The 13,054-nt window shown below is 53.8% G+C and overlaps 1 protein-coding gene across 4 annotated transcripts in view; it reads right to left on the reverse strand.

The window, feature by feature from the left end:
• Positions 1-13,054, reverse strand: part of LOC116956762 (cyclic AMP-dependent transcription factor ATF-6 beta-like) — a 48,912-nt gene that overhangs the window by 14,537 nt on the left and 21,321 nt on the right. For all 4 annotated transcript variants that reach the window (XM_076054678.1, XM_076054679.1, XM_076054681.1 and 1 more), the window contains exons 9-12: positions 11,142-11,230; positions 7,396-7,542; positions 3,931-4,029; positions 2,492-2,582 (exon numbers count right to left, since the gene is read on the reverse strand). In XM_076054678.1, the coding sequence (XP_075910793.1) occupies positions 2,492-2,582; positions 3,931-4,029; positions 7,396-7,542; positions 11,142-11,230 (426 nt within the window). The remainder of the gene's footprint in view (positions 1-2,491; positions 2,583-3,930; positions 4,030-7,395; positions 7,543-11,141; positions 11,231-13,054) is intronic.

Here is a 13,054-nt window from a genome sequence, read left to right on the forward strand (position 1 = left end):
CCAGAACCCCATTCCAACCTAAAGTGGCCTGGTCTCAAATAACTGATGAAAGTTGCAAGCGAGAATTTCATCATCACATGTGGCTGGGGTTGGCATCGTCCCCCACTCCTCCTGATGTCGAGGGTAAATGGGCGAGGTTTAGAACTGTGACTCAAGCAGCTACAATGGCTGCTTTGGGTACACGGTCCAGACCTCCCCAGAGACCCTGGCTGACAGAGGATGTGTTCAGGATGGTTGAGAAAAAGCGACAGGCCCACTGTCATCGGCTACAGAATCCCACGTCAGAGAATGAGGAGGCTTGCCGCGGCCTTCGCTCGCAGGTTCGGAGAGCCGTGAGGCGCTGCAAGGATGGGTGGTGGTCACGGGTTGCCGAGTAGATGGAGTCTGCCTCAGCGGCCCGTGATCACAAATCTCTATTTAACGCCATCAAAAAAGTAACCTGCAGCGCCACACCTATTACCATCATTAGGGGAAAAAACGGTGATCCAATCTCGGACCCCCAGGAAAGGGTTTGCAGATTTGCTGAGCATTTCTGCGAGGTCCTGGGGGAGGGGAAATCCCTCAGCCAGGAAAACATCATGGCACAAAGTGGGGATGACCCTGCAGAGGCTGCAGTGCCTCAAATATTGGAAGTCACCCCCTGTGAGTGGCTGGCTGAGGTGCCATCTGTTGAGGAAGTACTGAGGGCGATCCGGAGTCTGAGACCAGGAAAGGCACCGGGTAGAGATGATCTCCCAAGCGAAATGCTGAGAGAGGGTGGCGTTTGTGCACAGACTGCCCTATATGACATCATAACAACAGTCTGGACCACTGGGCAGGTTCCGCAGGATTGGAAGGATGCCCTGGTGGTCCCTCTCTTTAAGAAGGGGGACCGCACAGACTGTAACAACTACAGAGGCATCTCACTTCTCAGTGTGCCGGGAAAGGTCCTGGCAAGGATTATTCAACATCACCTTGCCAGGCATGCTGAGGAGAGGCTTGCGGAGCCCCAATGCGGTTTCAGGAAAGGGCGGTCCTGCACAGATGCAATATTTTCTATCCATCTCCTACAGCAGAGGTGTAGGGAATTCCAACAAGACCTACATCTCTGCTTTATTGACCTGGTCAAGGCCTATGATACCATCAGTAGGCCTGGGCTCTGGGTTGTTCTTCGTGCTTTTGGAGTCCCTGACCCTCTACTCACGATCATTAAGGACCTTCATGATGGTGAGCGGGCCCGGGTAAAACTACGTGGCCGGGAGTCAGAACCATTCCCTGTACACCTTGGGGTGCGACAGGGATGTCCTCTGGCTCCCACATTATTTAACATCTATTTTGACCACGTAGTTCGTGAAGCCTTCAATAGCTGTACCAGGGGAATCGCCATTTGGTACAGATATAATGGGAGGCTGATCGATGCCCGGGTGCGATCAAGGGATGGCTCCCTATTGCTCAACCACGTTATGTATGCCGATGATTTGGTAATAGCTGCTCATTCAGAGGAGGAGTTGGAGACGCTGCTGCCGAGACTGGAGCGTGCCACTAAGAGATGGGGCCTTACCATCAGCCCCACCAAAACTAAGCACCTGCCTGGGTATTTTGTACCATCGGGCACTCCACCCCCACAACTCCCAATCGGTGATGGGGCAATTGTGGAGAGAGTGGAGAGTTTCTCATACCTGGGCAGTGTGCTTATGACCAGCTCCAGTTTAACAGCAGAGGTCTCACTCCGAATCAGTCGAGAGGCAATATCTTTTCATCGGTTGCGTAACGCTGTGTGGAAGCTACCTGGTCTGTCGCTCCGCACTAAGCTTTGGGTCTTCTCGGCCAAGGTCATTCCCTCCCTTCTCTACGGTTGCGAAACGTGGACCCCCCTAATGGAACATCCATCCTGGGTTTAACCAGGCTGGATTGTGTGAGGAGCTCACAAATCCTGTTGGTGAGCTCCTCCGGCAGGCAAGACTGCGTTGGTTGGGTCATGTAGCCCGCATGCCCAGCCACCGCATGCCGAAACAGCTTTTGTTCAGCCAAATCAAGGGGGCTAAGCGGGCGCAGCACGGGCTAGAGAAGAGATGGAGTGATGTGGTACAGGAGGACGTGGAGCTGAGTGGACTTGCCGATGACCGGTACCAGCGGTGTCAAGATCGGCCTCTGTGGAGGAGGCTAGTGAAGGACGCTACTGGGCAGTTGGAGGCAGCCGCCCTCCAACAACAACGGAGGGCGGAGGAGCGATGCTCACAACAACGAGCGGAGCGCCGGGTGGCTAAAGCACAGCAGGTTGGCACAGTAGGGGGCACAGGTGGTGCACCAGCCACTCATCTCAGTCATCTCGGTCAGTCGACCCGTGGCACCTGCTGGGTCTGCCCCGTGACCTCCTGCCCGCGGGCGTTCGAACACCTCGCGTGGCCTCAGGGTGCACATGGCCTGGCGCAAGCGTCGTGGTGACGTCACCGCCACTTAGTGGCGAATGGCGGTTGTTGTTGTTGTTGTTGTGATCCCTGTGAGTGATCACCGGGGGGGTTGAGCGTGCCGCTGGACTGAGCACAGTGCGGTTGCGCTGCTGCTCATGCCGCAGAATCCATCCGTGCAGCTCCCCAGACAGCCTGACAGACACGTACAAAAAAAGACAAAGATCCCACATATAGCCTCTAACAGACTGTAGGGGCAAGTGCTGTTAGCGAGCAGCGCCTATGAAGGCCGGCACTGTGGCACACGAGGGGGTGGGTGGCCAGCAACCACGCCCGGCCGCCTTTGTCTCCCCAGTGGCGACGTTTACTGCACACCGTACCAGGTACTCATTTGAGGCCGAGTCGACCTAGGGGAGACTCAGGACCGGTTCGGATAATCGCTATGACTGGCGTTGGCGGTGAGCGGGAATCGAACTGGGGTTGGCGGGTTCGTAGCGCAGCGTCGCACTAGCCACTACGCTTACCGCTTCCCGTAACACGCACACACGTACACACGTACACACGTACACACACGTACACACACACGCGTACACACGTACACACACGTACACACGTACACGTACACACGTACACGTACACACGTACACACACACGTACACACGTACACACACACGTACATACGTACACACACACGTACATACGTACACACACACGTACACACGTACACACACACACGTACACACGTACACAACACACACGTACACACGTTCATACGTACACACACACACGTACACACGTATACACACACGTACACACACACACGTACACACACGTACACACACGTACACACGTACACACACACACACGTACACAAGTAAATACACACACGTACACACGTAAATACACACACACGTAAATACACACACACATAAATACGCACACACACACGTAAATACACACACGTAAATACACACCCACAAATACGCACACACACACGTAAATACGCACACACACGTAAATACACACACACGTAAATACACACACACACGCAAATACACACACCCAGGTAAATACGCACACGTAAATACACACGCGTAAATACACACACACACGTAAATACACACACACACACGTAAATACACACACACACGTAAATACACACACGTAAATACACACACACACGTAAATACACACAGACACAAATATACACTCACACACGTAAATACACACACACACGTAAACACACACACACACAAATATACACACACACGTACACAAACACATGCAGACTGGGAAAGGATCACCACTGGGTCTGAGCGAGTGCTGAGAGAGGGGGAGCGAGTGGTGAGCGAGTGGTGAGTGTGTGGTGAGCGAGTGGTGAGTGAGTGGTGAGCGAGTGGTGAATGGTGAGCGAGTGGTGAGTGTGTGGTGAGCGAGTGGTGTGTGGTGAGCGAGTGGTGAGTAGTGAGCGAGTGGTGAGCGAGTGGTGAGCGAGTGGTGAGTGAGTGGTGAGGAAGTGGTGAGGAAGTGGTGAGCGAGGTACCGCAAGATCTCACTACTGTTGAGCTGGATGCAGGACTGGGGTAGGATCACCACTGGGTCGTCCCTCCTCAGGACCAGTTCAGAGTCAGCCCAACGTGCACTACAACAAAGACAAAGGTCCCCCGGGTAGCCTCACACACACTGTAGGGGCAAGTGATGTTAGCGAGCAGCACCTGTGAAGGTAGACACAGACAAAGGTCCCCCGTGTAGCCTCACACAGACTATAGGGGCAAGTGCTGTTAGTAGCGAGTAGCAGCAGTGCCTGTGAAGGTAGACACAGACAAAGGTCCCCCGTGTAGCCTCTAACAGACTGTAGGGGCAAGTGCTGTTAGTAGCGAGTAGCAGCAGCGCCTGTGAAGGTAGACACAGACAAAGGTCCCCCATGTAGCCTCTAACAGACTGTAGGGGCAAGTGCTGTTAGTAGCGAGTAACAGCAGCGCCTGTGAGAGTAGACACAGACAAAGGTCCCCCGTGTAGCCTCTAACAGACTGTAGGGGCAAGTGCTGTTAGTAGCGAGTAGTAGCAGCGCCTGTGAAGGTAGACACAGACAAAGGTCCCCCGGGTAGCCTCTAACAGACTGTAGGGGTAAGTGCTGTTAGTGAGCACCTACGAAGGCCCGCACTGTGGCACACGAGGGGGTGGGTGGCCAGCACCACGCCCGGCCGCCTTTGTCTCCCCAGTGTTGATATTTACTACACACCGCACCAGCTACACATTTGAGGGGCAGGGCTCAGCCTAGCGGAGGCTGAGGACTAGCTCAGATAGTCGCTATCACCGGCATTGTTGGCCGTGAGCGGGAATCAAACTCGAGTATTTTCTGGGTTCGTAGCGCAGGGCAGCGCTAACATGCTGGATAAAGGAATCCGCAAGCCATTGAAACACAGAGACTCACAGACCCTCACAGAGACTCACACAGAGACTCACAGACTCTCACAGAGACTCACAGACTCTCACACAGATTCTCACAGAGACTCACAGACTCTCACAGAGACTCACATAGAGACTCACAGACCCTCACAGAGACTCACATAGAGACTCACAGACTCTCACAGAGACTCACATAGGGACTCACAGACCCTCACAGAGACTCACAGACTCTCACACCGATTCTCACAGAGACTCACAGACTCTTACAAAGACGCACGGAGACTCACACAGAGACTCACGCAGAGACTCACAGACTCACACAGAGACTCTCACAGAGAAGCACACAGAGACTCACACAGAGACTCACACTCTCACAGAGACGCTCGCAGAGACTCACAGACTCACACAGACTCACGCAGAGGCTCACAGACTCACACAGAGACTCTCACAGAGAAGCACACAGAGACTCACACAGAGACTCACACTCTCACAGAGACTCTCACAGAGACTCACAGACTTACACAGAGACTCACAGAGACTCACAGACTCTCACAGAGACTCTCACAGAGACTCACAGACTCTCACAGAGACTCACACAGAGACTCTCACAGAGACTCACACAGAGACTCACACAGAGACTCACACTCTCACAGAGACTCTCACAGAGACTCACACAAAGACTCACAGATTCTCACAGAGACTCTCACAGAGACTCACAGACACTCACAGACTCTCACAGAGACTCACACAGAGACTCACAGACTTTCACAGAGACTCTCACAGAGATTCACACAGAGACTCACAGACTCTCACAGAGACTCAGACTCTCACAGAGACCCATAGACTCACACATAGACCCATAGACTCACACAGAGACCCATAGACTCACACAGAGACCCATAGACTCACACAGAGACCCATAGACTCACACAGAGCCCCATAGACTCACACAGAGACTCACACAGTGACTCACACAGACTCACAGACTCTCACAGAGACTCACACAGTGACTCACAGACTCTCACAGAGACTCACAGACTCTCACAGAGACTCTCACAGAGACTCACACAGAGACTCACAGAGACTCACACAGAGACTCACACAGAGACTCTCACAGAGACTCACAGACTCACACAGACACTCACACAGAGACCCATAGACTCACACAGAGACCCATAGACTCACACAGAGACCCATAGACTCACACAGAGACTCTCACAGAGACTCTCACAGAGACTCTCACAGAGACTCACGCAGAGACTCACACAGAGACTCACGCAGAGACTCAGACTCTCACAGAGACCCATAGACTCACACAGAGACCCATAGACTCACACAGAGACCCATAGACTCACACAGAGACCCATAGACTCACACAGAGACCCATAGACTCACACAGAGACCCATAGACTCACACAGAGAACCATAGACTCACACAGAGACCCATAGACTCACACAGAGACCCATAGACTCACACAGAGACCCATAGACTCACACAGAGAACCATAGACTCACATAAAGACCCATAGACTCACACAGAGAGCCATAGACTCACACAGATACCCACAGACTCAGAGACCCATAGACTCACACAGAGACCCATAGACTCACAGAGAGACCCATAGACTCACACAGAGACACACACAGTAAGTAACGAATGAAGGTGAGTGGTGAGTAGTGGGTCAGTGGGTGGATGGGTGAGTGAGTGAGTGGGTGCGTGAGTGAGTGAGTGTGTGAGTGAGTGGGTGAGTGAGTGAGTGGGCGAGTGAGTGAGTGAGTGGGTGAGTGGGTGGGTGGGTTTGTAAGTGAGTGAGTGGGTGGGTGAGTGGGTGGATGGGTGGGTGAGAGTAGGTGAGTGGGTGGGTGAGTGGGTGGATTAGTGAGTGGGTGATTGGGTGGGTGAATGAAGGGGTGAGTGGGTGGGTGGATTAGTGGGTGAGTTGGTGAGTGGGTGAGTGAGTGGGTGGGTGGATGGGTGGGTGGGTGAGTGGGTGGGTGAGTCGGTGGATGAGTGAGTGAGTGGGTGGATGAGTGAGTGGGTGGGTGGGTGGATGAGTGAGTAGGTGGGTGAGTGGGTGGGTGGGTGAGTAGGTGAGTGAGTGGGTGAGTGAGTGGGTGAGTGAGTGGGTGGGTGGATGAGTGAGTGTGTGAGTGGGTGGGTGGATGAGTGAGTGAGTGGGTGGGTGAGTGAGTGGGTGAGTGAATGGGTGGGTGAGTGAGTGGGTGAGTGAGTGAGTGGATTAGTGAGTGAGTGGGTGAGTGAGTGAGTGAGTGGGTGAGTGAGTGGGTGAGTGAGTGGGCGGGTGAGTGAGTGAGAGGGTGAGTGAGTGAGTGAGTGGCTGAGTGAGTGGGTGAGTAAGTGAGTGAGTGGGTGAGTAAGTGAGTGGGTGAGTAAGTGAGTGAGTGGGTGAGTGAGTGGGTGGGTGAGTGAGTGGGTGAGTGAGTGGGTGGGTGAGTGAGTGGGTGGGTGAGTGAGTGGGTGAGTGAGTGGTGAGTGAATGGGTGAGTGAGTGGGTGGGTGAGTGAGTGAGAGGGTGAGTGAGTGAGTGAGTTGGCATGAATGGAGGTGTGAGCTTGCTGGTGACCCGTGACCCCTCACCGGCTGTGTGGGCGCTGTGTCTCCGTGGGGGTCGAGGCCGGTGGCCGTGCCTGCTCCTCGTACCCCAGCAGCCTCCGCCCAGCCAGGGGGGGCAGCAGGCGGGGGTGGGGGGCGGGGGAATGGGGGGCCTCACCCAGCGGGCCCAGCCTGCAACAGCAGCAACGACGACATCGTCATCATCATCATCATCATCGTCGTCTTCGTCGTCTTCATCGTCATCATCGTCAGCATCATCATCATCATCGTCTTCGTCATCATCATCATCATCGTCGTCGTCTTCGTCGTCTTCATCGTCATCGTCAGCATCGTCATCGTCGTCATCGTCATCATCGTCATCATCGTCATCATCGTCGTCATCATCATCGTCGTCGTCATCGTCGTCGTCATCGTCGTCATTGTCGTCATCATCGTCGTCATCGTCGTCATTATCGTCATCATCATCGTCATCATCATCATCATTGTCTTCGTCGTCGACATCGTCGTCAACATCGTCATCATCGTCGTCATCGTCGTCATCATCGTCGTCATCGTCGTCATCGTCGTCATCATCATCATCATCGCCATCATCATCATCATCGTCGTCGACATCGTCATCATCGTCGTCATCGTCGTCGTCGTCATCGTCGTCGTCATCATCGTCATCATCATCGTCGTCGCCATCATCATCATCATCGTCGTCATCGTCATCATCGTCATCATCGTCATCATCGTCGTCATCATCATCGTCGTCGTCATCGTCGTCGTCATCGTCGTCATTGTCGTCATCATCGTCGTCATCGTCGTCATTATCGTCATCATCATCGTCATCATCATCATCATTGTCTTCGTCGTCGACATCGTCGTCAACATCGTCATCATCGTCGTCATCGTCGTCATCATCGTCGTCATCGTCGTCATCGTCGTCATCATCATCATCATCGCCATCATCATCATCATCGTCGTCGACATCGTCATCATCGTCGTCATCGTCGTCGTCGTCATCGTCGTCGTCATCATCGTCATCATCATCGTCGTCGCCATCATCATCATCATCGTCGTCATCGTCATCATCGTCATCATCGTCTTCGTCGTCATCATCGTCGTCAACATCATCATCGTCGTCATCGTCATCATCGTCGTTGTCGTCATCATCGTCATCATCGTCATCATCATCGTCATCATCATCGTCTTCGTCGTCATCATCATCATCGTCGTCATCATCATCGTCATCATCATCGTCATCGCCGTCGTCGTCGTCATCGTCGTCATCATCATCATCATCGTCGTCTTCGTCGTCGACATCGTCATCATCATCGTCATTATCGTCATCATCGTCGTCATCATCGTCATCATCATCGTCATCATCATCGTCGTCATCGTCGTCATCATCATCGTCATCATCATCGTCATCGTCGTCATCATCGTCATCATCGTCGTCATCGTTGTCATCATCATCGTCATCATCGTCATCATCATCGTCGTCATCATCGTCATCATCGTCGTCGTCGTCATCGTCGTCAACATCGTCGTCATCGTCATCATCGTCGTCAAAATCGTCGTCATCGTCGTCAAGATCGTCGTCAACATCGTCAAGATCATCGATATCGATATCATCATCATCATCGTCGTCAACATTGTCATCATCATTGTAAACATCGTTAACATGAACATTTTCAACATCGACATCATCATTGTCAACATCGTCATCATCGCCAACATCGTTAACCACCATCACCAAAGACAAATATCTCCCGTAAAGCCTTAACAGACTGTAGGGGCAAGTGCTGTTAGCGAGTAGCACCACCTATGAAGGCTACCGGCACTTTGGCACACGAGGGGGTGGGTGGCCAGCACCACGCCCGGCCGCCTTTGTCTCTCTAGCGGCGATGGTTACACACCGCACCAGGTTCTCATTTGAGGCCGAGTCTACTTAGGGGAGGCCCAGGAACGGTTCAGAGAATCGTCACTGGTGTTGGCTGCGAGCGGAAACCGAACAGAGTGCTAACCACTACACTACCGCTCCCCCACTTTCACCACCACCACCACCACAACCACCACCACCACAACCACCACAACCATCAGCACCATCAGCACCATCAGCACCATCAGCATCACCATCACCACCACCATCATCATCATCACCACCATCATCATCAACACCATCACCGTCACCATCACCACCGCCATCACCACCATCACCACCGCCATCACCACCGCCATCACCCACCACCATCACCACCGCCATCACCACCATCACCACCGCCATCACCACCGCCATCACCACCACCGCCACCATCACAACCAACATCACCATCACCACCACCATCACCACCACCATCACCACCACCATCACCACCGCCATCACCACCACCACCACCATCACCACCACCATCACAACCACCATCACCACAACCAACACCACCACCACCGCCACCATCACAACCAACATCACCATCACCACCACCATCACCACCACCATCACCACCACCATCACCACCGCCATCACCACCACCACCACCACCATCACCACCACCATCACAACCACCATCACCACCACCATCACCACAACCAACACCACCGCCACCACAACCACCACAACCATCACCACCACCATCACAACCACCATCATCACAACCAACACCACCACCGCCACCATCACAACCACCGCCATCACCACCATCACCACCACCGCAACCAACACCACCACGATCACCACCGCCATCACCACCACCACCACCATCACCACCACCACCATCACCACAACCAACACCACCACCACCATCACCACCACCACCATCACCACCACCATCACCACCACCGCCACCATCACAACCAACACCACCATCACCATCACCACCATCACAACCAACACCACCATCACCACCACCATCACCACCGCCACCATCACCACAACCAACACCACCACCATCACCACCACCACCATCACCACCACCACCATCACCACCACCACCATCATCACCACCACCATCACCACCACCATCACCACCACCATCACCACCACCATCACCACCACCACCATCACCACCATCACCACCATCACCACCACCACCATCACCACCACCATCACTACCACCATCACCACCACCGCCACCATCACAACCAACACCACCACCATCACCACCATCACAACCAACACCACCATCACCACCACCATCACCACCGCCACCATCACCACAACCAACACCACCACCATCACCACCACCACCACCATCACCACCACCACCACCATCATCACCACCACCATCACCACCACCACCATCACCACCACCATCAACACCACCACCACCACCGCCATCACCACCACCACCACCATCACCACCACCATCATCACCACCACCATCACCACCACCACCATCACCACCACCATCAACACCACCACCACCACCGCCATCACCACCACCACCGCCATCACCATCACCACCATCACCACCATCACCACCACCACCATCACCACCACCATCACCACCACCACCATCACCACCACCATCACCACCATCACCACCATCACCACCACCACCATCACCACCACCATCATCACCACCACCACCACCATCACCACCACCATCACCACCACCACCATCACCACCACCATCACCACCACCGCCATCACCATCACCACCATCACCACCATCACCACCACCGCCACCACCATCACCACCACCATCACCACCACCATCACCACCATCACCATCACCACCGCCACCACCATCACCACCACCACCATCACCACCACCACCATCACCCACCCGAGCGGGCCGTATCCCAGGACGAAGAACGCCAGCAGCACCATTGCACAGACAGCCTTCGTGGTCCGTGGAGCAACACCCCCTCCACCCTGGCACAGCCACACACACACACACCAGACAAAGGTCCCCCGTGTAGCCTCACACACTCGTGGGGTAAGTGTGTATGGGCGTACCGATACCCACACACACACCAGACAAAGATCCCCCATGTAGCCTCACACACTCGTGGGGCAAGTGTGTATGGCTGTACTGATACCCACACACACACACACACCAGACAAAGATCCCCCGTGTAGCCTCACACAGTCGTAGGGCAAGTGTGTATGGGCGTACCGATACCCACACACACACACACCAGACAAAGATCCCCCGTGTAGCCTCACACACTCGTGGGGCAAGTGTGTATGGGTGTACCGATACCCACCCACACACACACCAGACAAAGATCTCCCGTGTAGCCTCACACACTCGTGGGGCAAGTGTGTATGGGTGTACCGATACCCACACACACACACACACCAGTCGAAGATCCCCCGTGTAGCCTCACATACTCGTGGTGGCTATGAGATGTTAACTCCCTCGCCTGGTCTACAGGAGGTCGTGAGTGTGATCCCAACCCTGACGATGCCTGCAGCTGCTGCTGTATATTTGGAGTCTGCGTCTCTCTCTCTCATCATCACCACTGTGGCTATGAGATGTTAGCTACCTCGCCTGGTCTTCAGGAGGTCTGTTTCTCTCTCTCATCATCACCACGGTGGCTATGAGATGTTAACTACCTCGCTTGGTATACAGGAGGTCGTGGGTTCGATCCCTGACCCTGTCGATGCCTGCTGCTGCTGCTGTATATTTGGAGTCTGTGTCTCTCTCATCATCATCACAGTGGCTAGGAGATGTTAACTCCATCGCCTGGTCTACAGGAGGTCGTGGGTTCTGACCCTGACGATGCCTGCTGCTGCTGCTACTGCTGCTACTACTGTTACTGCTGCTGCTACTACTGCTACTACTGCTGCTACTACTGCTACTGCTACTACTGCTACTACTGCTACTGCTGCTGCTACTACTGCTGCTGCTACTGCTGCTACTACTGCTGCTACTGCTGCTGTATATTTGGAGTCTGCGTCTATCTCCCCGTGGTCGCTGCATGGATTTTTCTCCGGGTCCTCCGGTTTTTCCCTCCACATTTAGAATCAAATTTCGATTTAAAGCTTTCATGACTGCAGGGATTCAAATTCTTGGTTCTTTCGGTAAAGTCACCACGCAGAAGGGCAATAATAAAATAATAAAAATAAAATAAAATTCTCACGACGTTTCCGCCACAACGCAAGCAGCCATCCTCAGGCGAAGAAACAGAACTGTCGGAAAGACGACGCTCCAATGAACACCGCTAAGCTTGGCAGCATCTTGTCAAGGCGCTCTGCTCCTCCCACCCAGCTTAAATACAGAAGTCTTCTATGACCTCCTGTCACAGGTGCTAGCTAATGTGGCCCCTCGGGATAGAGCCATCTTCTTGTTGGGTGACTTCAATGCCCGAGTTGGTCATGATGCTGGCACCTGGTCTGGAGTGATTGGAGGGCATGGGGCAGATCAGCTCAATAACAACGGTAGGAGGCTGCTAGATTTTTGTGCAGTCCATGGGCTTGTAATTACCAACACGCTGTTCCGGCACCGGCGCATCCACACAACATCATGGATGCACGCCGGGTCCAAGCAAGAACATCTGCTGGACTACATAGTGACGGAACAATGGATGCGGGCCCATGTCCTTGACACCAGGACCTACCGTGGAGCTGATCTGCCCTCTGACCATCGACTAGTCATCTGTAAGACGCGCCTGCCATTCTTCCACTCCGGTGGTGGGCGTACACCCAGGACCCCATTCAAACCCACAGTGGCATGGTCTCAGCTAGCTGATG

This window comes from Petromyzon marinus, chromosome 67, assembly GCF_048934315.1.
Source record: "Petromyzon marinus isolate PM22_M1 ecotype Great Lakes invasive population chromosome 67, UKy_Petmar_22M1.pri1.0, whole genome shotgun sequence".
Taxonomy (NCBI): Eukaryota; Metazoa; Chordata; class Hyperoartia; order Petromyzontiformes; family Petromyzontidae; genus Petromyzon; species Petromyzon marinus.